This window comes from Lissotriton vulgaris, chromosome 3_1 (assembly GCF_964263255.1).
Source record: "Lissotriton vulgaris chromosome 3_1, aLisVul1.2, whole genome shotgun sequence".
Classification (NCBI taxonomy): Eukaryota; Metazoa; Chordata; class Amphibia; order Caudata; family Salamandridae; genus Lissotriton; species Lissotriton vulgaris.
In genome coordinates this window covers 336,312,277-336,335,608 of record NC_141689.1, presented here as the reverse complement: position 1 = coordinate 336,335,608, position 23,332 = coordinate 336,312,277, and the positions used below count along the sequence as shown (strand labels likewise).

At 47.2% G+C, this 23,332-nt stretch overlaps 1 protein-coding gene across 2 annotated transcripts in view; it reads right to left on the bottom strand.

The window, feature by feature from the left end:
* Positions 1 to 23,332, bottom strand: part of NIPBL (NIPBL cohesin loading factor) — a 1,086,041-nt gene that overhangs the window by 373,392 nt on the left and 689,317 nt on the right. For both annotated transcript variants that reach the window (XM_086960544.1, XM_086960543.1), the window contains exons 23-24: positions 21,772 to 21,825; positions 21,509 to 21,617 (exon numbers count right to left, since the gene is read on the bottom strand). In XM_086960544.1, the coding sequence (XP_086816670.1) occupies positions 21,509 to 21,617; positions 21,772 to 21,825 (163 nt within the window). The remainder of the gene's footprint in view (positions 1 to 21,508; positions 21,618 to 21,771; positions 21,826 to 23,332) is intronic.

Sequence of the window (23,332 nt, the reverse complement as noted above, 5' to 3'; positions counted from 1 at the left end):
GGAGGGTGCAAGTAGCCAAGACAGCGAGGTACACCAACCTATTCCAACTGAGACTTCCGTCAATGCCTGAGCAAGCACTCTCAGGTGCTGATGTTGCTTATTCTTCCTTCAGTACCATTAAATCTGTTTGGTGCGAGACATCTTAAGGGGTATAAGATCAAGGGTGATATGGGTCACAAGTTGAAAATAAGTGCCAAGACAGCACAGCAGGCACCTTCCCAAGAGGTACGGATGCTGAAACAGAAGTGGCGGGGGAAAAAGGATAGTTTCTTGCCTGTTAATTGCAATATATGATGCTGTAGGTCTCGCGTAATTTCATAGAGAACTAATATGAGAAGGCTTGAAGACCATGGGATGCTGAAACGCAAACTGTTTCTCCATGTGGGCCCAGGCGCTCATTCTAAAACAGTGCCTTTGTGTTGAAATGTCAAGACCAGGAGGCAGGTAGCATGTACCATCTAGAGAGCCCATCCCTCATCTAACTCTCACTGTTTGTAGTACCTGAATGATTGCATACTTTCCTGGAGCAGACCAAAAAAAAAAGCTACTCCAAACCTCAAGACTATGAAAATTGGTTTCTTGTGAAGGTAGAAAACAGGTGCTCCTAGATTCTACTTTGTAGAGTCTGGAAAAAAACAAGTATAAAAACTAGCTGCTCAAAGGCTGATCTTTATGTCATAGGGTGAGCACTACTCACCATTGAAAAAGTTTGAGAAATACACTCTTTAAGGCGGTGCAATTTGGATGTATTGCTTTCTATAACATTTTATAAATTGCTTTTAACATGGAAAAAAACGGTGGTATTTCCAAGGTTTAGCAAGGAAGGAAAGGTTATTTACCTGCTGTAACGATTTTTCTGTTGGATACTCGATCTACCTGCAGATCTCTCAAATGTAGATAATCTGCAGGCGTCAGACTAGATCCAGAAAACGTTGATGCTGCCATTAGAGGGCACCATAATCAGTCTGTGCCAGAAGTGATGTCAGGTGATCTCCCTGAGCCCATAAAGCGCCATCTCCAGCGGATTCACATCAGTTTCCCTCCATTTTTCCAAGCCTTCATGAAGGAAAGTAGGGTCTGTTTTTATATTTCCTCCACCTTTTGCCTGGTGCTATGCCATTTCTGACTAATCTGACTGAGATCCTGCTAATCAGGACCCCAGTCTCTGTGCTTTCTTTCCGAAATTGATTATGGTAAGTACTTAGTGTGAGAAGTTGGCCTGGCGTATGCTGTCCACTAGTTATAATGGGCACCTTGCATCAGTCCAGACAACCCTTATTGATGATTAGAGTTAAGACAACTTTTATTGAAAGCTATCCTAGTGGTAGCTATGGAAAGCAGCCTTCAGGCTAAGTCTTAAAGGAGTGTAAAGCAGCTTGGTTTACCAGATTATAAACTATTGAATGACCAAATGAAAGGGGAACTACACAAGGTAAACATAAAATATATGTATTTATTACTTAACACTCTCTACTAACCTCTTTAGGAGATTTAGAGAGCAAGATACACAATATTAACACAGTAGAACACAAGTAAATAGCACAATATACAAGGGCCCCAGAGGGAAACCAAACCATATATTAAGAAAGTGGTATAAGAACCACGACTTGACTAGACACAGTGCCTAGAGCACATAGAATCGCTGGGACCCCAAGGAACCACCCAAGGTAGTGACACAGGGGACCCACGGGGGATGCGTGCAGTGTGAACACAGCTGTGAGCTCCGTACAATCCTATGTGAAAGTCGCTGTTGGAATTTTAAAGATTAAGGACACTTCGGAGAGGGCTTGGAGCAAACCCTTTTAGACTTAGAAGGGTCTAAGGCAAGAACCCATGTTACCTCACAAAGTGAAGCTGGGTGCATAGGTGCCAAATGGTTTCACGAATCGTCGCCGTTTTCATTGGCGAGTTGTGGCAAAGTGCAGATGCCGTGGACAGGAAATGTGTCCGGTGTGATCCAAGCCTGGATCGACGTTGTGAAGACCCTGAAAGCACAGGGGACAGAGTCTGGGTCACTTCAGGGTGACCAGGGGCACGATAGACCAATGCCCACCAATGTTGGGTGTTTCAGGTGTGATGAGGTGAAGCTGGACTCCGCTGCCACAGGGACCAGGAGACGTCGACCTGAGCCCGCAGACGAGTTATCCCACGAAGGATGTCGAGTGCTGGGGGGGTCGCTATCCGGATCAGAGACCAACAAGCCTTGGCAACAGCAACCCATGCGGTGTAAAAATGCTTCGGTGAGGACCAGCAAGGTCCTGGTGACTTCCCAAGCGATGGAGAGTCGGGGCATCTCTGGAGCAACTAGGTAAGCCCGTTCAAAGTTACAGTACCCTTCTCAGGGACCCACAAGTCAACGGATAAGGGATCGCAAAGGGACCTTAAGAGGAATCACTAAATACCAGCCCACGGGTCACTTGAGGAGTGTAGGCCAGTAATCTTCAGTGGAATCACTGCTCGGGGGCTGGATTATAAGTAGCCCAAAGCACAGCCTCAGGGATCGCCAAGAAGCATATGCTGCTGTAAATGTGCACGGTGTCCAGGGGTTCGGGTTGCGCGGTCCCCCCCGAGGGCTATGGATCGCAGGTTTGCTGAGAGCACAGATCGGCTTGGTGAAGCTTGGAAACCCACCTCCTGTGTTGCAAAGTCTTCGGAGTCCTTCAGGAGCTGCGTAGTTGCAAACCGGACAGATGCGTCTTTGGTGCCTGCCTTGCAGGGGAGTAGGAATATGCTACTTACCAGTATGCATCTGTTCTTGGCATGTAGGGCTACTGACATTCATATCTGTGCATAGATCGCCGCCTAGTGTTGGATCCGGATGATTGCACATTGTTGTCCTGGAAGAGTCATCAAAGTATCACAAGATAGGTGGCTCCTCCCTTGGACTACAGTGCGCATGGGCATCCTCTACATGCTCAGATTGTTTTTCGCAATTGGGGCAAGGATGGAGTATAGTATAGTAAGAGATGGCCATGCAAAAAGTGAATGCTACAGCTGCGACAGGCACCGAGGAGGCGGGTGGGCGATATGAATGTCAGCAGCCCTACATGCCAAGAACACATGGATACTGATAAGTAGCATATACCGTTCGAGGCACGTGGGCTGCTGAATTCATATCTGTGCATAGAATGTATAGCAGTATCTCCCTTAGCGGTGGCTGCCTGTGCCAGCTGCAGCAGTCCGAAAAAGAGTTTTGAGAACAGCCTGTCCTACAGCAGCTTGCTGTTTGGAGTGTACATCTACACAGTAGTGCTTGGTAAATGTATGTATGGTTGACCAAGTGGCTGCTCTACAGATTTCGTGTAAAGGAATATTTCCTAGGAAAGCCATGGATGCCCCTAGTTTGCGTGTGGAAAGCGCCCTAGGGGGAACAGTTAAAGTGTGTTTTGCCTTTGCGTAACATATTTGAATGCACTTAACAATCCATCTGGCTATCCCTGATTTAGAGATAGGGTTGCCTTTGTGTTGTGGTGAGAAAGCAACAAACAATTATTTAGTCTTTCGAAATGCTTTAGTTCTATGTAATAAAGCAGAGCCCTTTTGACATCTAGGGTATGCAAGGCCCTTTCAGCAACTGTTAGTGAATTTTGAAAAAACACCGGCAGGTCTATTATTTGATTTATATGGAAATGGGATACCACTTTTGGCATGAATTTGGGGTTTGTTCTGAGAACTACTCTATATGCATGTATTTGAATGAATGGTTCCTGGATAGTTAGGGCTTGCAGCTCACTAACTCTTCTAAGTGAAGAAATGGCAATAAGGAAAGCCACCTTCCAAGTAAGAAATTATAGTTCGCATGAGTGTAGTGGCTCAAAAGGTGGTCCCATAAGTCCGGTTAAAACGAGGTTTAGATTCCAGACTGGTGAAGGTGGGTGCCTTGGGGGAATTACTCGGTTAAGTCCCTCCATAAATGCTTTAATTGCTGGCACTTTAAACAGTGAAGGGTGTTGCCTGTTTCGGAGATAAGCTGCTAACGCAGCTAGATGTATCCTGATGGATGAGTAGGCTAAATTGCAACGTTGTAGGTGCAAAGGTAGCAAATGATGTTTTGTGTAGACGCATCTAGTGGGCTTAGGTCGTTGTTACTGCAGTAAATGACAAAATGTTTCCACTTAGACGCATAACATCCCCTGGTAGTGGGTTTTCTTGCCTCTTTGATAATATTCATGCAGTCTAGAGGCAAGTTGAGGTATCCAAACTCTAGGATCTCAGGAGCCAGATCGCTAGGTTCAGCTGTTGCGGGTCTGGGTGTTGGATTTCGCCACGGTTCTGAGTTAGAAAACTTGGTGTGAGTTTCAGTCTTTGATGAGGCACCACTGACAGTTCTAGGAACGTTGTGTACCATGGTTGCCTTGCCCATGTGGGAGCAACTAGGATTAGCGTCAGCGAATGTTGGCGCATTTTGCGTGCCACTAGCGGTATTAATGGAGCTGGGGGAAAAGCGTACGCAAATTTGCCCGACCAGTTCATCCATATCGCATTGCCTTGTGATTGCAGATGTGGGAACCTGGCGGCAAAGTACTGGCATTTTGCGTTTTTTTCGCTTGTGGCAGACAGATCTATCTCTGGTTGTCCCCATTTGCAGAAGAATGGTTAGAGGACCTTGGGGTGAATCTCCCATTCGTGCATTTGGTGACTGTGCCTGCTGAGTAGGTCGGCTATTTGATTGTCCTTGCCTGGGAGGTGTTCTGCCATGAGAAATATGTTCCTTTGAATGGCCCACTTCCACATGCTTTGTGCTAGGTGCGACAGCTGTGGGGAGTGTGTTCCTCCTTGTTTTTGAATGTAATACATCGCTGTTATGTTGTCCGTCCGGATCAACACAGTCTTGTTGCATAAGTGTGTTTTGAATGCTTTTAGGGCTAGAAAGACCGCCGTCAATTCTAGAAGGTTGATGTGCATTTTTTTCTGTTGTGTGGTCCATAGTCCCTGAACTGTGTAATGCAGGACATGGGCTCCCCAGCCTAGCAGGGATGCGTCCGCTTTTATCACTATTTGTGGGACAGGCTCTTGGAACAGTCGACCTTTGGAAAGGTTTTGTGGATTCCACCAATGCAGAGAGTTGTATGTTCGACTGGTCACCAACACTAGGTCTTTTAATTGTCCTTGAGCCTGATTCCACTGCCTTGCTAGGCACTTTTGAAGCGGACGCATGTGTAATCTGGCATGGGGGACTATGAATATGCACGAGGCCATCATGCCTATGAGTTGCATAAACACCCGAGCTGGTAATGAGTGCTGGGGCTTGAACTTTTGGATCAACGTTTGCATTCCGTTTATACGTGCTGCGTTCGGATATGCTTTTGCTGCTAGTGTATTTATTGTTGCTCGCAGGTACTGTTGGACGTGGGAGGGTTGAAGGTGCGACTTGGGTAGTTGAGCGAGACGCCTAGGCTGTGCAGGAGCTGAATGGTCTTTGACACGAAGCAGGCACATTGCTAGGCTGATGGCGCTTGTATTCGCCAATCGTCCAGGTATAGGTAGACATGAATGTGTTGTCTTCGGAGATGTGCCGCCACTGTTGCCAGGCATTTGGTGAACACTCCTGGAGCTGTTGTTACACCGAACGGTAGGACTTTGAACTGGTAGTGCTGTCCTTGAATGGTAAACCTTAGATACTTTCTGTGAGCAGGGTGTATTGGTATATGAAAGTATGCGTCTTTGAGGTCTAGAGTTGCTAGGACGTCTCCCTGGCGAAGCAGTGGTAAGACTTGTTGGAGGGTGAGCATATGAAAGTGCTCTGATAGAATGTACATGTTGAGGGGCCTGAGGTCTAATATTGGTCTGAGTGAACCATCCTTTTTGGGAATGAGGAAGTATAGTGAGTATACTCCTGTTCCTTGGTGTTGTAGTGGGACTGGTTCTATGGCCCCCTTTTGTAGCATACTGATGACCTCTTGCTGCAGTAATGTAATATGTTTCTGCGACATGGGACGGTGTACGGGTGGTATGTTGGGTGATGTTGACGTTAGTTCTAGGCAATAGCCATGTTGGATAATTTGCCTCACCCACCTGTCTGTAGTGATGTTTAACCAGATTGGCAGGAATTGTTGTAGTCTTCCCCCGACCGGTGTTATATGGTCTGGGGGTAGTGCCAAGTAGTCACTGTCTGGTGTTAGTGGAGGATCTATTGGAATTGCCTCCGCGTCGTCTGCCCTTGGTGTTATTTCCTCTGTATCCACCCCTGTTAGTGTTTTTACTGTATGTGGATTGTGCATTAGTTTTGTAAGTGTAGGATTGCTGCGATGTGTTACCTCGCGCTCCTCCTCTGTAATTTGAGCGACAAAAGGAGCCTTGGTGGTGTTGTGACTGAAGGGCTCCCATGGACTTTGCCGTTTCGGTGTCCTTTTTCATTTTGTCCAGAATTGAGTCAACTGCTGGACCAAAGAAGAAATCTGGATTTATAGGCTGATTAAGAATTGCGGCCTGTACTTCATTTTTGAAGCCAGATATACGAAGCCATGCGTGCCTTCTAAGCAGTGCGCTTGTGTTAATAGATATGGAAGCTGTATCTGCCGCGTCTAGAGCACACTTAATGGAGACATTGGTGATGAGCTTTCCCTCCTGTATAAGTTCATCTGCCTGATCTTTGTAAGGTTCGTGTAAGTGTTGGAGAAGTCCTTTTAAAGAGTCATAATGTGCCCTGTCTTATCTGGCCAGTAAGGCTTGTGTATTTGCCTGATGCTTCCAAAGTCTTAGGCTCCTAGTCAGGAGGAGGAGCCTCTCCAGTTGTTTGTGAATTTGCACGCTTTCGTGCGTTGGACACTACCAATGAGTCTAAAGGCAGTTGCCCCTTGATGTATGTAGGGTCTACTGTTGCCGCCCTATACTTTTTTTCTATTCTAGGGTTGACGACACGTGCTCTAGCAGTGTCCTTGAAGATGTCATTAGCGTGTTTTAAGACGCCCTTTAACATGGGGAGAGTTTATACACTTCTTTCAGATGTTGCTAGTGTATCAAATATAAAGTCCTCCTCTATAGCATCAGAATGCATGTCTACATTATGGTAGCTTGCAGCTCTTTCTATTAGGGAATTAAAAGCCACTGTGTCTTCTGTGGGTGATGGCTTAGCTGAATATACAGTAGGGTCTGTAATAGGTAGAGTTCCTTTATTGTCTGGCTCACCTCCACCCCCCCCCCCCCCCCCCAATGTTTCCACGTTGGGGTCCTCATATGGGTTTTGTATATCCCCAAAACCAGCATCTCCATCCTGATCTTGATCTTGGTTGTAATCAGAGTGTGCAGGTGAGTATGGTGTGTATGGAGTAGCAGGCATATCAGGGGAGATAGGTTAGAAAAGAATAGGAGAGGTAGCAAAGTCTCTTTTCTTTTTTAGTGGAATTTTGGATAAGTCTTCACCAGGCACTGGTCTTATTTTCCTTTTATACACAGTCACTTTGCCAGTATTAGGGTCAATATATCGTTTTGATTGATCCTCTGTGGAAGGGTCTGGATGGATGATCTCCTCTTCCACAGTCTTTTGCCTTGGCACCGTAGTGTTTCGTTTTACTTTCTTCGGTTCGATGCTTGGTTCGACCACTTTAGGTGCTTGTATTGGCTTTGGAGGGTTTCCGGCAGGTTTTGTCGGTCCGAGGTGTTATATAGGTTTCACGAGTGGTTTTGGACCGATCGGTTTAGTCGGTTCGATAACCTGTTTAGGAGTTTTTGGAGCCTGCGTCTTCGGGTCGATGCCCCTGTTTTGTTAGACGGGCTTCGGCTTGACCGATTTGGTGTTATCTACCTTCGGTTTCGATTTTGCTTCGACGAGCGCCTTGGGCGTAGCCCTTTTGCTTTCGTCGACTGGCTTCTTTCCTTTTTGAACACTCGAACCCGATTTGTTTGGTTCGCCGGACTTTGGCTTTGAGGTCGATTCGACGGCCTTTGTTTTCGAGGTCGATTCGACGGCCCTTGGTTTGGAGCTTGAATCGACGGCCTTTGGCTTTGAAGTTGTGAATGGAACTGTGGCCTTCAGGTCAGCGCCCTTTGGTTTTAACACCTTCGGTTCCACGACGATCGGTCCGAAGACTGTTGTGTCGATGAGTCTTGGTTTTAATGTAACCGACTTTGGATTACGTGTCTCAGAAGGCTCTTTTTGTATGTTCTTAGCCAGGCGTTGCGGGGCTGTAGAACTACTATCTTGATTTGGCTAAGGTCTGATGGCGATGGCTCGACCTAGTCTCTGATATAAGTGTAGTGTCTATATGGGGCGGTGTACTCACGGTTCGCCCCTCGTCGTCTTCAACGGCTACGATATCTTGTTCGTACTCTTCGACATCGACGATTTCTTCTTGGTCGTCGATATAATGGTCAGAGTCGTCGTCGGAGAATTGATCTCCCTCTTGTTCCGAGTCTTCGGCGTCGATGAGGTCTTCTTCGTCGAAGATATTATCGGGCTCTGGTGCCGACCTCTGCATTTCTTGCCTTGCTCTCGGTCGATTCCGGATCGTCTTTTTGGACCGGAACTGAGCACAAGCTAGGCAATTGTCTTCATTGTGATCTGGAGACAGGCATTTGTTGCACACTGGATGTTTATCGGTGTGCGGGAACTTTGAGTTGCACTGCGGGCAGTACTTGAATGGGCTTCGATCCAGCGAGTGTTGGCCCACGTGGCGTCGAGAAGGCCTGATGGCCCGATTCGACGACCGGAGTGCAAATCAATGTCGAAGAAGGTTATCGCTACCGATATCGAACAATACGGACTAAACCCGAATGCCTTTTGGCCTTTTGAAAGTGTTTTGTTGATTCCAAACTTGGAGTGCTGGAAAGTGCATCCGAACCCAATGGCGGAAAAAAACAATCTGAGCAAGGAGAGGATGCCCATGCGCACTGTAGTCCAAGGGAGGAGCCACCTATCTTGTGATACTTCGAAGACTATTCCAGGACAACAATGTGCAATCATCTGGACCCAACACTAGGCGGCGATCTATGCACAGATATTATTTCAGCAGCCCACATGCCATGAACACTCCTTTACTCCAAGGAAGATTCTTCGCTCATCCAACCAATTGTAGATAGTTGAAATTCTGGGAAACTGTAGCAGAGCTTCGTCCAGGTAAATCTAAAGTCCTGTAATCAGGGGTTCCTACTTTACACCCAAGGAAGGGGTGGGACAAACTCTGGGGACCCACCTATGGGAGAGTCAGGATAGAGAGATGGCTACACCCATATCCTTTGTCCAGTTTTACACCAGAGTAGGTGCTGGTAGCTCCTGCAACCAGTTTGAGCTGGACTATGCACAGGGACACTGTGATAAGTTGGCCTGATATATGATGCTCACTAATTCTAGTGATCACCTTGTATCAGTCCAAACAACCCTTATGGTGATAGGTTGTAAGTCAACCTTATAGACCAGCTATCCTAATGGTAGCAAGGACAAAGCCGTCTTAGGCTAAACTCTTTTGGCATGTGAAGCCAGCTGTTTTACCACATATAACCCCTTGAATACCAAATGAAAGGACACCAAACAGTTAGTTATGAAAATAAACAAGATATTTATTTACTAACAAACACCTCTGAACTCTTTATGAGATCAAAAGGCTAAGCACATGACAAGACACACAAGTTACAATGTTGCCCTAGGGGCGCAACCAACCATATACTAAGTAAATGGTATAAGGAAGTCAATAGAAGGAATGGAGCTGTCCAGAGGCTGTAGAATCGCTGGGACTACACTACCCTAACTTTAGGTAAGTAATAGGAGTCCCACGGAACGCGTGTGCAGTGTGAGAACTCACGCGCAAGATCCGTAACAACATCTATGGACAGTACAGTTAGAGAAAAAGGTGAGAACGGACAATCCTGACTAGTTAGGACTTAAACAACTGTGAATCTGGACACTAGGAGAGTCAATCTACCCTTGAGCACCGAAATGCTCTTGTTACCTCACCCACGGGCTGCGGGTGCATAGGTGCGAAGTTGTGTCGGGTTTCTGCATTGAAGCCTATGGAGCCTGAAAGAAAAGATGCTGCAGGCGACCAGGAGGAAGATGTCCGGTGTGATCCAAGGGTGGATCAGGAATGCTGAAGACCTGAAAGCAGAGGGGACAATGTTCAAAGTCACTAGCCAGTGACTGGAGTGGAACCAGGAAGGAACCAGATGCTGTCGTCGTGATCAGGTGAAGAGTGGACGCTTGACTCTGGACCAGGAGGTGTCTTCGAGGACCAGGATGGAGGCACGAGCTGTCCCATGCAGGCTCTCGCTGTCGGGGGTGTTTGTTCCGGATTCGGCGTCAACAGGCCTTGGCAAAGGCAACCCACGTGGTGAGTGGAAAAGGCATCTGGTGCGGATCAGGAGGGTCCGGTGTGCTTCTCCTTTGCAGGGAAGCAGGAGCCAGTCTGGAGCAACCAGACCAGCGGTGTTGATGTCGTGGATCGTCGTCTAGGAGGCCACTAGCCAGCCGGCAGGTGACCAGACAACGCGTCGAGCAGCAAACAGGCAGAAGGGCCCCACGCAGATCTCGTGGATGCTGGAGGGCTGGTCTTCGGTGCAGGAGCTGCTCGGGGCTGGGGCTTCTGAATACCCAAAGCACTTCGTCGAGGTTACCTCAGAAGTCGTGCTGGAAGCAAAGTGCAGTTTCTCCAAGATGGCCGGTCCCGCGTGTCTCATCGCACCCACGGATCTCAGCTGTGCTGCAGATGTGAGTTGAGGTCGGAGAGGTCTGGGAATCCGGGTCTCGTCGGGCTCTGAAGTCTGGATCCTCGAGGGAAGACGAGAAAGTGAAGCCGCTGGACGCTTGATGGTGCCTGCTGGTGCAGGGTGGACACTCCTTGCCCACAAGGGAGATTTCTTAAGTCTTCTGTTGCAGAATGTCGAAGTCCAGAGTTTCTTCTTGTAAAGTTGTCAAGTCAGGATTAATCGGATTTGGAATGGGACCAGCTCCTACCTTTATCCTGCTAAAGGGGGCTGCACCATCACTAGGTCCCTCGCATGGGTGGGACCAGGAAGGGGGTGGCTACACCCCCTTTCCCTTGTCCGGTTTCGCGGCAGAGCTGGGGCTGGAGTGCCCCAGCAACTGGTTTGAGCCGGTGTATGCGTAGGGCACCTTGTGTGCCCCTGGCATGTCTCATTCCTTTCAGCCCTGTCCTTCCTAATACACAAAATCCTGTCTGGGGTGGTGCTAGCACCTTCCAAGGCAGGAAACCCTTTGTCCAGGCCTCCCTCGCTGGAAGGACTCCCAGCAGCAGGAGGTCAGACTTGTGTCTGTGGTGGCAGCATCCATTTTGTGATGCTGAGGCTCGAGTTAACTTTAACCGGGGTTCACAGTTACATACATGTCGTGCCCCTCTAGAAGGGTGGAATGCTACCCCCGTCGCCAGAACTGGCGAGGGGTTAGTATTACAATACGTATGACACCTTACTCGACATGTTTTGATAATGCTGTGAGAAGTTGGCCTGATATATGATGCTCACTAGTTCTAGTGATAACCTTGTATCAGTCCAAACAACCCTTATGGTGATTGGTCGTAAGTCAACCTTATAGACCAGCTATCCTAATGGTAGCATGGACAAAGCAGTCTTAGGCTGAACTCTATTGGCATGTGAAGCCAGCTGTTTTACCACATATAACCCCTTGAATACCACATGAAAGGATACCACACAGGTAGTTATGAAAATAAACAAGAATTTATTAACTAACAACACCTCTGAACTCTTTATGAGGTCAGAGGGCTAAGCACATGACAAATTCTTTGGAAAAATACACTCAAGTCGCACGATTTACATGGTGCCCTAGGGGCACGACAAACCATATACTAAGAACAATGGAATGCGAGGAAAGAAAGTACTGTAAGGAGATCCACAGGCTGGAGGATCGCTGGGACTACGTGTGAGAAGTTGGCCTGATATATAGTGCTCACTATTCTAGTGATCACTGTGTATCATACCAAACGACCCTTATTGATAATTGGTGTTAAGTCAACCATATAGACAAGCTATCCTAGTAGCGTGGACAAAAGCAGTCCTTAGGCTAAACTCTAGAGGGCGTGTTAAGCCAGCTGTTTTACCATCACATATACCCCTTGAACACCAAGTGAAAGGACATCACACAAGTTGTTATGAAAATAAAGGATATTTATTTATAACAAGTCTACCCTGAACTCTTTATGAGTCAGGGAGCTAAGCACAATACAAAACTCTTCTGAAAATACTTCAAGTTGCACAATTTACACAAATGCCCGAGGGGCACGAAAAACCATATACTCTAAAAGTGGAATGCGAAATACTAGCAGGTAAGTAACAAGATCCAGAGGCTTCAGGATCGCTTGGACTACACTACTGAACCCTAAAGTTAGGAGCAGGAGGCCTAGGGAGATCGGGGGCAGAGTGTGCACTCTCACGCGGGATGCGGGACAAAGTCTATGGAGGCTAGTATTTCTAAAGTTACTGTTTTCGGACGAATCCGACTAGGTAGACTTAAAACGAAAAAGGATCTGGACACTTGGATAGTAAACCTGCGTTGGAGCACCGAAATGCTCGGGTTACATAGCCCAGAGGCTGCGGCTGCATAGGGTTCAAAAGACGGCGGGAATCCTCGTTGTAGTCTATGGAGCCTGAAAGAAGAAGTTGCTGGCAGGCGACCAGTGAAGAAGTTCGGTGTGATCCAAGCCTGGATCGATGATGGAGACTACCTGAAAGCAAAGGGGACTCAGTTCTTAATCACTAGCCAGTGATTGTGTGGGCACCAGGATGGCACCGGATGAAGTCACCTCGATCAGGTGAGTGGGCGACGCTGGACTCTGCAGTCACAAGGGCCAGGAGGCGTTGTCGGCGACCAGGCTGGAGGTGCGAGCTGTCCCACGAGGGTCTCTGCTGATGGCGATGCTGGAACCAGGATTGGAGCAACAAGCCTTGGTAAAGGCAAGCCCACGCGGTGGAGTCAAGATGGCGTCTGGAGTGGACCAGGAGGGTCTGGGGTGCTCCTCTTTTGGAAGGGAGCAAGGGCCAGTCTGGAGAAACCAGACCAGTGGTGAAATCGTCGTGGTACGTCGTCAAGAGGGCCACTAGCCAGCAGGCAAGTGACCGGACAACGCGGTGAGCAGCAAAGAGCAGAAGGGCCCCACGCAGATCCCGTGCTGGAGGGCTGGACTTCGGTGCTGGAGCTGCTCAGGGTTGGGGCTTCTCAAACCCTAGTGCACTCACTAGAGGATCCCTTGGCGGTCGTGCTGGGTAAGCGTCGTGCAGGTCTTGAAGATGGCCGGTCCCTCAGGTCTCGTCACACCCACGAATCTCAGCTGGGCTGATGATGCAGGTAAAGGTCAGAGATGCATGGAAATCCGGGACTCGTCGAGCTGGTCAGTCTTGATCCGGAGGATGGACGTGCAGCAAACCGCGATGCTTAGGTGGTGCCTGCCGGTGCAGGGTGGCTACTCCTTAGCCATAAGGGAGAGTCTTCAGATATAGTCAAGAGTTCCTTTCGTGGAAAGTAGTTCAAGATTCAGAATTACCTAATCGGGCAGGGGGTCCGCTCCTACCTTTATTCTAAGAAAAGGGGCTGGCACGCGACTAGGTCCTGCCCATGGGTGGGACCAGAAGGGGGGGTGGTTACACCCCTCTCCTTTGTCCGGTCTCTCCCCAGCTCAGGGGCTGGGGTGCGCCTGGAAATGGTTTGAGCCGGCATATGCACAGTGAGCACCGGGGTGCCACTTGCAGTCACTTTCCTCTCAGCCCTGCCTACCTGGGATACACAAAACCCTGTCTGGGATGGTGCTAGCACCGCCCCTGACAGGAAACCCTTTGTCCGAGCTCTCCCCGCTAGAAGGACTCCCAGCAGCAGGAGGTCAGACTTGTGTCTGTGGTGGCAGCATCCATTTTGTGATGCTGAGGCTCAAGTTAACTTTAACCGGGGTTCACAGTTACATACATGTCATGTCCCTCTAGAAGGGTGGAATGCTACCCCCGTCGCCAGAATTGGCGAGGGGGTAGTATTCCAATTCATATGACACCTTACGCGACATGTTTTGATAATGCTATGCCAAAGTTAGCATTTGACCGCGAGGTTCATAATGCACTTAAGAGTATATGGTATAGCGTTATCATGGAACAGCTATTAGGACTTGGTTCCGCAAGCTGCAAACGGGCTCAGCTCATGCCAGAGCACCATCTCACATAATTCCAAGCACTCTGCCTTCTGGATTGATAAGGCCTGCCATAGGAGTGACTGATAGGAATATATGTGTCCATTTTAGGTTTAGATATAGGGATACTATACCTAAAGCAAAGGGTGATTACACCACCTTTCCCCAGCTGTCGTGCAGCCAGTTGTGTCTGTTTAGATGGCCAGCCAGGGGTGGCATAATGCATGCTTCAGCCCCTGGTAGGCCCTGGGTACACCTATGCCCTGGGTACCTATAGTACACTGTACAGGAACTGATAAGGTGGCCCAGTACCAATTGGTAAATGCACCTAAGGTACATGCTTGTCAATTTAGAGAGAGAACAGCTAGGCTGTGGGTCTGATTAGCAGGCCCATAGCCAGGGAAAGTCGTAAACCAGTGAAGCAAAAAGCAAAAAATCGGGGGTGACCATAGGATTGCAGACTCTACTCTCCTACACATGCTATGCCAAAGTTAGCAATAACCGCAAGGTTATAATGCACTTAAGAGAATATGGTATAGAGTTATCATGGAAACAGCTAAAGGACTTGGTTTCGAAAGCTGTAGACAGGCTCAGCTCATGCCAGAGCACTATCTCACATAATTCCAAGCACTCTGCCTCCAGGATTGTTAAGGCCTGCCATAGGAGTGACTTATAGGAGTATATGTGTCCATTTTAGGTTTAGATATAGGTATACTATATCTAAAGCAAAGGGTGATTACACTACCTTGCCCCAGCTGATTGATCAGCCAGTTGTGTCAGATTTGGAGGGCCAGCCAGGGGTGGCATAATACATGCTGCAGCCCCTGGTAGGCCTTGGGTTCACTTATGCCCTGGGTACCTATGGTACACTGTACAAGGACTTACAAGAGTGACCCAATACTAATTGGTAAATGCACCTTAAGTACATGGATGTCAATTTAGAGAGAGAACAGCTAGGCTGTGGGTCTGATTAGCAGGCCCACAGCCAGGGAAAGTCGTAAACCAGTGAAGCAAAAAGCAAAAATCTGGGGTGACCATAGGATTGCAGACCCTACTCTCCTACAGACACCAAATGTGCCCCCAGTGCAGACATCAAAGCACTCTTGGAGTGCACTACCCAATACACTAAAGCCTGTCTGGGAGGTGGTTACAACTCTCTGTGACAGGAAACCTATTGTCCAGCCTCCCCTGCAGGGGTTTCTTCCAGCAGCAGGATGGCAGACGTATGCCTGTGGCTGGAAGTATCCATTTTGTGGTGCCAGGGTTCTGTTAAGCTGGTACCGGGTGTACTGGTGTAGTCATATTTTTCCCTCTTGGAGGGTGGAATCATATCTCCCCCACCAGGACTGGCGGGGAGGTATGATTCCAAGGTGTTTGACACCAAACACAAAATGTTTCCTTGCAGCCATTTCAAAGTTAGCATTTACCGCAAGGTTATAATGCACTTAAGAGTATGTGGTATGGCTGCATCACAAAACAACCCCGGAGGATAGATACCCAAGGCTGCAGAGGGGCCCTGCTCAGGCATGGGAACCTTCTCACTCAAAACCCATCACCCTGTCTTCAGGATTGATAAGGTCAGCCATAGTGGTGACTGATAGGTTTATATGTGCAGTGATATAAGGTAGATATAGGGAACTTATATATAAGTAAGCGGTGCATACACCACCTTACACAGGCTGCTGTAGCTTGACTTGACTTGACTTGACCAGTTGTGTCATTTTGAATGGTCTCTCTGGGGTGGCATAATACATGCTACAGCCCCTGAGAGGCCTCTGAGGTACCTATGCCCTGGGTATATAGGATACCATATACTAGGGACTTGGGTATCCCATAATCCAATCTGTGGTGTGCTTAAAGTGCATGCAATCATTTTAGAGAGGAAGCAGCTAGGCTGGGGTCCTGGATAGCAGGGCCCCAGCCAGACTAAAGTCGAAAAACATTGAAACAGCAAAAAGTGGGGGTAACTATAAGAAGCAGATCCTACTCTCCTATACTTAGGTACATCCAAGATTTGATACTGGTGTACCCTTATAAGTCCCTAGTATATGGTACTAAGTTACCCACGGCATAGGTACAGCAGGGGTCCCCCATGGGCTAAAGCATGAATTATGCCACCCAAGGGACACTAATAAAACAGTAGGTACAGTTCTGACATTGCAGCCTTTTGTAAGCTAGTGCTAGCACCACTTACGACATATATAGGCTTCACTATATCGAAGGTCAATGAACTTAAAGAACAAGTTACTTACCTTCGGTAACAATATATCTGTAAGAAACATTAGTTGGTTATAGATTCCTTACCTTAGAATTACCCCAAGGCGTCAGACTGGATCTGGAAAGTTTTCGTCAGCAGTACCCCTGTGCGTCGGAAGGTGGTGTTGTGCGGCTCTGCAACCGTCGTTGGAGTCGAGGTCCCTGAGATGACGTCGCAGCAGGTACTTATGACGCCGCCCTTGCGTGCGGACGTCAGTTTTGCACATGACTTTCTGCACCAGGAACACAGAGCCATGCAAGATACTGACCACTGGTGCATTGAAACTAGGGCCCTGAAAGGGATGACAACCCTAGAAATCAGTTCGCAGAAAGGGGAGGATGGGTGGGGCGGTAAGTAATCTATCACTAACTAATGTTTCTTACAGATATATCGTTACCAAAGGTAAGTAACTTGTTCATCTGAATGAAACACATAGTGATAGATTCCTTACCTTAGAATAGATACCCCAGCAATACCAACCCCTGTGGTGGGTCTGCAAACCAAGTTCACATCAGGAAGTCCCGGAGAACAGAACGGCCAAAGAAACAGTCTCTCTGGACTTGGCTGTCCAGGCAGTAGTGCTTAGTAAAAGTGTGCAACGAGGCCCACGTAGGTGCCCGACAGATGTCTTGTAAGGGGACACCACGTCCCAATGCCGTAATGGCAGCCGTCACCATGGTGGAATGGGCGTGAAGCACCAACGGTGGCTCCTTAGCCAGAGAATTACAGGCTTTAATAGACAAGATGACCCATCGGGAGATCGTCCGCTTGTGTACGGCCCGACCTTTCTTGGCGTCTACGTAGCCAACAAAGAGCTGGTCATCAACCCGGAACTGTTGTGTGCGATTCAGGTAAAATGAGAGTGCACGTTTTGGGTCCAGACGGTGGAGCCTCTTTTCCTCTCTGGAAGGATGCGGAAAAAAGGTGGGCAACGTGATGGTCTACCCGATGTGAAAGGCAGTGACAACCTTTGGCAGAAAGGATGGATGTGTTCTGAGCACAACCTTGTCCGGATGGACAGACAGAAAAGGAGGTTGGGAAGAAAGAGCCTGGAGCTCACTCACTCTCTTGGCAAAGGTGATAGCAACCAGGAAAGCAGTCTTCAAAGTTAGCAAACAAAGAGGACAGTTGTGAAGAGGCTCAAAGGGAGCGCACATTAAATATGTGAGAACCAAGTTCAAGTCCCACTGAGCCATTACGAAGTGAATAGCAGCGAAAAGATGAGTAATGCCTTTGAGGAATCTCTTTACAACAGGGGACTTGAAAAGAGAGGACTGATCAGGAAGCCTAAGAAAGGCTGAAATAGCAGAAAGGCAGCCCTGAGGACCCCATTCAGGTGAAATGGCGGACACGGCCTCCACAATATTATGTGACTTAAAAGAGGCCCGCTGCCCCCCCCCAGGACCAGATATGCAAGCCTACAAACCCTTTTAATGTCCTCGACAATTGGGGAGGACCCACATTTGGTCAGCATCTACGCATATATAGCACTCCTTGGAGCGAGTGATAAAAATGCTTTACACGTGGTATCTATTTTTAACACTCACCTTTGTTCTGAGAGGTCCTGAAGAAAGCCCCAATGTTTTTTCTAGAGGGCTGAAACATGTTGACCACCATAGGGTAATATTAAGCTACACATAGTATCTGTAACCCATTACCCACTCTCTTGTTTTAAATATACCCCAGATCACCAGGAATAAAGTAACTGGTAGAATTCTGGAGGTATTTTTACATTTACACTCACTTCATCACACTCACCTACACTTCAACCTGCTCCACTGTAAACAGGAGTCGTAGCACAGCTGGGTAGCATTCGGCTACCCGGCTGGGACCGGATGATGAAGCATGACACCAACTAGGTTGGTGTGTGAGGGTTTTCTTATCAAACCTATGAGGTTCTAGACACTCCGCTTACCGAACTGTTCCAGCTTCTTAAGAGTCCTTATCCGGCAGAGCCGTGGGAAAAGCACTCTGCGACGTGGAGGCTTGGATAACCAGACTCTCAGGCGTCAGATGGGTGGTGAGGAAGGCCGGGTCATTAGACGCCGGGCGTTGATGCCTGGCGACCTTATCTACAGGGGCCCCTGTGGCCGGCTGCGACCAAGTACCCAACAGGACGTCGATGAGGGCATCATTAAAGGGAAGCAGCGGCTCCAACAAGGTAGACACCGTCTGGAGCACCTCATTGAGGAGGTTAGTCTTGAGGGCCACCTTAGGAAGGTCAAGGTTGTGGACCTTAGCAGTCCGACGGAGCACCATCGTGTAGGAAGCGCCCTCCTCCATTGTGGGCGGAGGATAAGCAAACCCCGGGTCAGAAGAGACATCGAGGTCGCCTGCATCCTCCAGATCATCCACTGAGTCCTGCTCGGAGTCACACTGACGGGCAAGAGCGTCCTCTGTCCCCTCCCAATCATCCTCTGCCAGAGGAGCTAGAGGTGCCGGAGCAGGGACGAACCGGAAACTGCGCCGGCCGGGTCCAGACCGTCTCCCAATGCGGATCCCAGGCAGGAATTAAGTGGTCCTGGAACAGGGAAAAAGGGCGAAACGTACGGCACCCACTGCGGCCCCTACAGCGGCGCTGGGGCCGGAGCCGGCAGTGCCATACCGTGTTGCGTCGGAGTCAACGGCATATTGTCCTGTGGCGCCGAAGCTTGATCCACCGGTGGGCCAACAGGAATTAAAGCCAGCAATCCCGACGTGCACCAGGAGAAAAAAGGGGAGATAAAAGTCTAAAAAAAGTAGTCAAAAAGTGAATAAGGTACGGGCTCTATCCGGATCTGCGCTAACTGGCGCAAAAAAAGAAAGAACTGAAGTCAGCGCGCATGGGTGGCGTCCAAGTAGTCTCCTTGATGTCATCTCGGCGCTTACGACACCAGCGATGTACGCGGAGCCGCAGGACACCACCTATTGATGTGATGCAGAGGGGTACTGCTAGCAAAACTTTCCGATCCAGTCTGACACCTGGGGATATTCTAAGGTAAGGAATCTATCACTAACGTGTCTCTTTCAGATTTGAAGCCTATTTCGACCTTTGGGTCACTGATCGGTTAACAGTGAACAATACAGGGATGCACTGGCAAAAATGTGTTTCTCTTTTGCGTTGGGAGTATAGCCTCTACTAAAGAACAAAGGTTGCCTTGCATTGACAGTCTTGATAGGCAGAAATCTACTTCTCCTGTGGTCAGTCTCCACTTCTGGCATATATATTCCTCCTTGTGAGCATCCTTCTGGTGGGGATTGCTCATCAATCTTAAAACACATTCTGTGACTCTTGTGGTTCAGGAGATGCTGCAGCAGCAGACTCTTCTCAGTCTATGGCAGTATCTTGTCTAGGACTCAGTTGTTTTTATAAAATAATTACATATTTTTAGTGTGTCCAATGCTGTAAGACTCAATTACACTTTTTCCTTTGAACATCATTGAACTACTCTTCCTTTTGGAAAGTGTGGGGGGATCCTTCCCTCTGATCACACCCCTTTTTCCAGAGTTGAGACAGAGAGAGAAGGTTTGTCCGCACTGGTGTCTTGTTTTCGACCCACAAGGCTCTTTGGTCTTTGTGCTACTTTCAACTGCTGAATGCTTCAATGTTTACAACTGCTTGCTTGGCTTCAAGTTTGATTTTTACAGCCCGGGTGCACCATAACCAGGAGGCATTGTGGTTGTACGCTTTTTCCCCACCGGGGACAGAAAATCTTTTCTGCATTTTGCAGGTATGAACCAAAGATCTAATCCCACCGATGCTAAAAACTCAACATCTGATCCTTCCTGCTCTGTTTGGACCTCTTCATTCTAGTTTATAATTTCTGTCGTCTTTGCCCAATAATCCCAGATCCTTAAGGGACACCTACTTTTCCTGTACCATGAAGTAATGTTCCTCACTCTGAATTTCTCCTCTTTAATGTTCTTGGTATCAAGGCCTCATCTGCCTTACAGCACTTTTGACTGCGGTCTTTAGGAAGACAAACATTACACACCTTACGGGTTTCTACTAGGCCAATTTATGTGGGCAGTCTGAGAAGAATTAAAATCAACTGTTTGCTATTCCTCCTGTCTCATAGTTAGTAGTCAACCCAAATTCTATATTCTCAGATCCCCCACTGTAGTCTTGGCCCAATGTGGAAAAAAACCTCCTCTCTTCATTTCTTGTTACTCCCCTCAAATTATGTGCAATTCACAGTCAATCTTGGGAGGTTTATCCGTATTGCGTTACTTTGACCATTAAGTGATAGGTGGGAAAAGGAATCTTGGAGGCCATATACTGGAGCACTGTGGGATTACGTTTGGCAAAAACACAAAAGGGGTGCTACTGGTCTAGACAGGCTAGAGAGTGTCTGCTTTCTCATGAAAGGTGTGTGTATAAACTAGTAAGTGTGAAGAGGAAAAAGAAGAAAACCCATCAGCCCACCCATTGGCGGAACTTGATCATCTGGGATTTTTGAATACAGACTGGTATCCACTAGGTTCCTCACTAGCAAATATCGTGAGGAAATTCTAGTATCGGATCCACCAGTGATGGAAAGCCAAGCAGCAGTTTGGCACCAAGCGGAATCGGAATCACTACTAAATAAACAACCTAAAAGAGGAAAATAATTCTGAATCAAAGGCAGAGTTTATGAATCTATTGAAGAGTCACAATCGAACAACAAAGACATTGGTCTTCGCAGATAAGGTCTACTAAAGGGCAAAAGGTTCTACAGAATCCCATGGGGGTATATTTATGAATGATTGTGAAGTGGCGCATTTGGATCGTAAGAGGGAAAAAAAGATAGGAGAACCTTCCTTAGTACATCAGGTGGAGAAGAAAACAATTCTTACTGAAGATGACACTGGTTAATTCTGTTGCGACTACCACTGAGAGATATCCGCTGCAACCCGAACCTCACTTCAGTTATACACCCAGTTAAAGCAATGTTTTTTGCAAACCGCTTTCAGAACATTTCTGTTCTTATAGGCTAATCTCAAAATTGGACGGTTCACAAACTTTTGAGTAATATTTCTTTATTTTGTAGGGACCTGTAAACTACACCTTTACATCATTCATAATAAATTCAATGAAAAGACTCAGGCAACTGAGTGAATTCTCTACTAAAATGTGCTTTAACAAGCACTTCTCAAACTGCTATGCTTGATGCAGTATTATCATAACAATACTTTGCAGAAATAGTAAAATGCTCACCTGCAAGAGACTCTTCATATTTAAGAATGTGCTCGACTAAATTATCAACAAGTTGAGTGCACGCTTTCTTTACAGGTTTATATGAGGAATCTTCCTCGGTCTTCAAGAGCTGGGATAGAAAATATGAAATTAGAATTACATACTTTATTACAACCCACTGAGGTGATTTAACAGTCAAACAGCTTTGTTGTGCACAATCTGATTGTTTTTAACTATACAATGCCACTTCACCATGAAAATTAAACCAATTGTTATTTACTTACATTTTGAAGAAGTTGTTCAAACCAGTCATAACCAGTATCTCTGCAAGTAGCCACCTAGTGCAAACATGGAAGCAAAAAACGATCAATTAAAACAATCTCACCCATTTATGAAGCAAATAAACTTAAACAAAAAATCAAAAGACAATCAAAACAAATTAGCTGGAACTCAAACTTCAATGTAAGGAGATTATGCTAAAACAAGATATGGATCCTGGTTACATACGCAACCAGAGGACTGGAATAGAATACATAAAAGAACAAACATTCCTGAAAAGAAGTTACTTACCTTCGGTAACAATATATCTGTAAGAGACCTATTAGTTATAGATTCCTTAACTTAGAATTACCCCCAGGCGTCAGACTGGACCCGAAGACATTATTTAGTAGCAGTACCCCTGCGCGTCGGTCGACTCCACGTTTGGCGTGGTCGCCGGGATAATGTTGTGGCATCTACTTAGACGCCGCCCTCGGGCGCTGACATCAGTTCTTTACACGACATTCCACGCCAGAAGCGTAGAGCCATAAAAGACACTGACCACTGTTGCACAAAACTAGGTCCCTGTAAAGGGAGACCCTAACCCTAGAAGTCAGTTTGCAGAACAGGGAGGATGGGTGGGGCAGTAAGGAATCTAATACGAATATATGCCTCTTAAAGGTATTTCATTACCTAAGGTAAGTAACTTGTTCACCTGAAAGACAAATAGCTATAGATGCCTCACCTTAGAATAGATACCTCAGCAATACCAACCCCGGAGGTGGGTCTGCAAACCAAGTTCACACCAGAAAGTCCTGGAGAACCGAACAGCAGAAGAAGCCGTCGCTCCGGACTAGACTGTCCAGGCATTAGTGTTTGATAAACATGTGCAGTGAAGCCCAAGAAGCTGCTTGGTAGATGTCAAGAAGGGGGACTCCACGTCCCACAGCAGTAATGGCTGCCGTCGCCCTGGTGGAATGGGCACGCAACCCAACTGGAGGTTCCTTTTTCGCAAAGGAATAGCACATTTTGATGCAAAGAATGACTGAGAAAGTGGCTCTATATATATTGGACAAGAATAAGGTACAGAGTGTATAGAGTCCCCAAACCCCAGAGGTATAACAGAGGTTAAAGCCAGGTGTGACCTTACTCTCTAAAGTGGTAGCTTGGTCGAGCAGTAAGGCAGTACAAGAGGACAGTGTAAAGAATTTGTTGTACACACTCAGTCAGCAAAAGGTTTCACACACTCAAAGACTGAACTCCAGGCCAATTGTTTTTATATCAAAGATAGAGATGTATCAAAATATACGGTTCTCAATATGAATGGTTTCAGATGAGTACTTTACAGAAAGGCAATACACTTTGTGAACACAATAGCTACAGGAGTTGCAGTAGGCAACAATTCTAAACACACTTGAGCATTGAGCTCAATGGGTTTTCATCATATAAGTACAGTTGATTACTTTGTAGATTACTTTAGTAGTTCCAGGACTGGATCCTAGATTCAGTCCTGGGGTCTAGGCTGAAAACAATTTAGTAAAAACGTTTAGTTATTGCAGTGATTTTTCAGGAATATAAAGCTGCTTT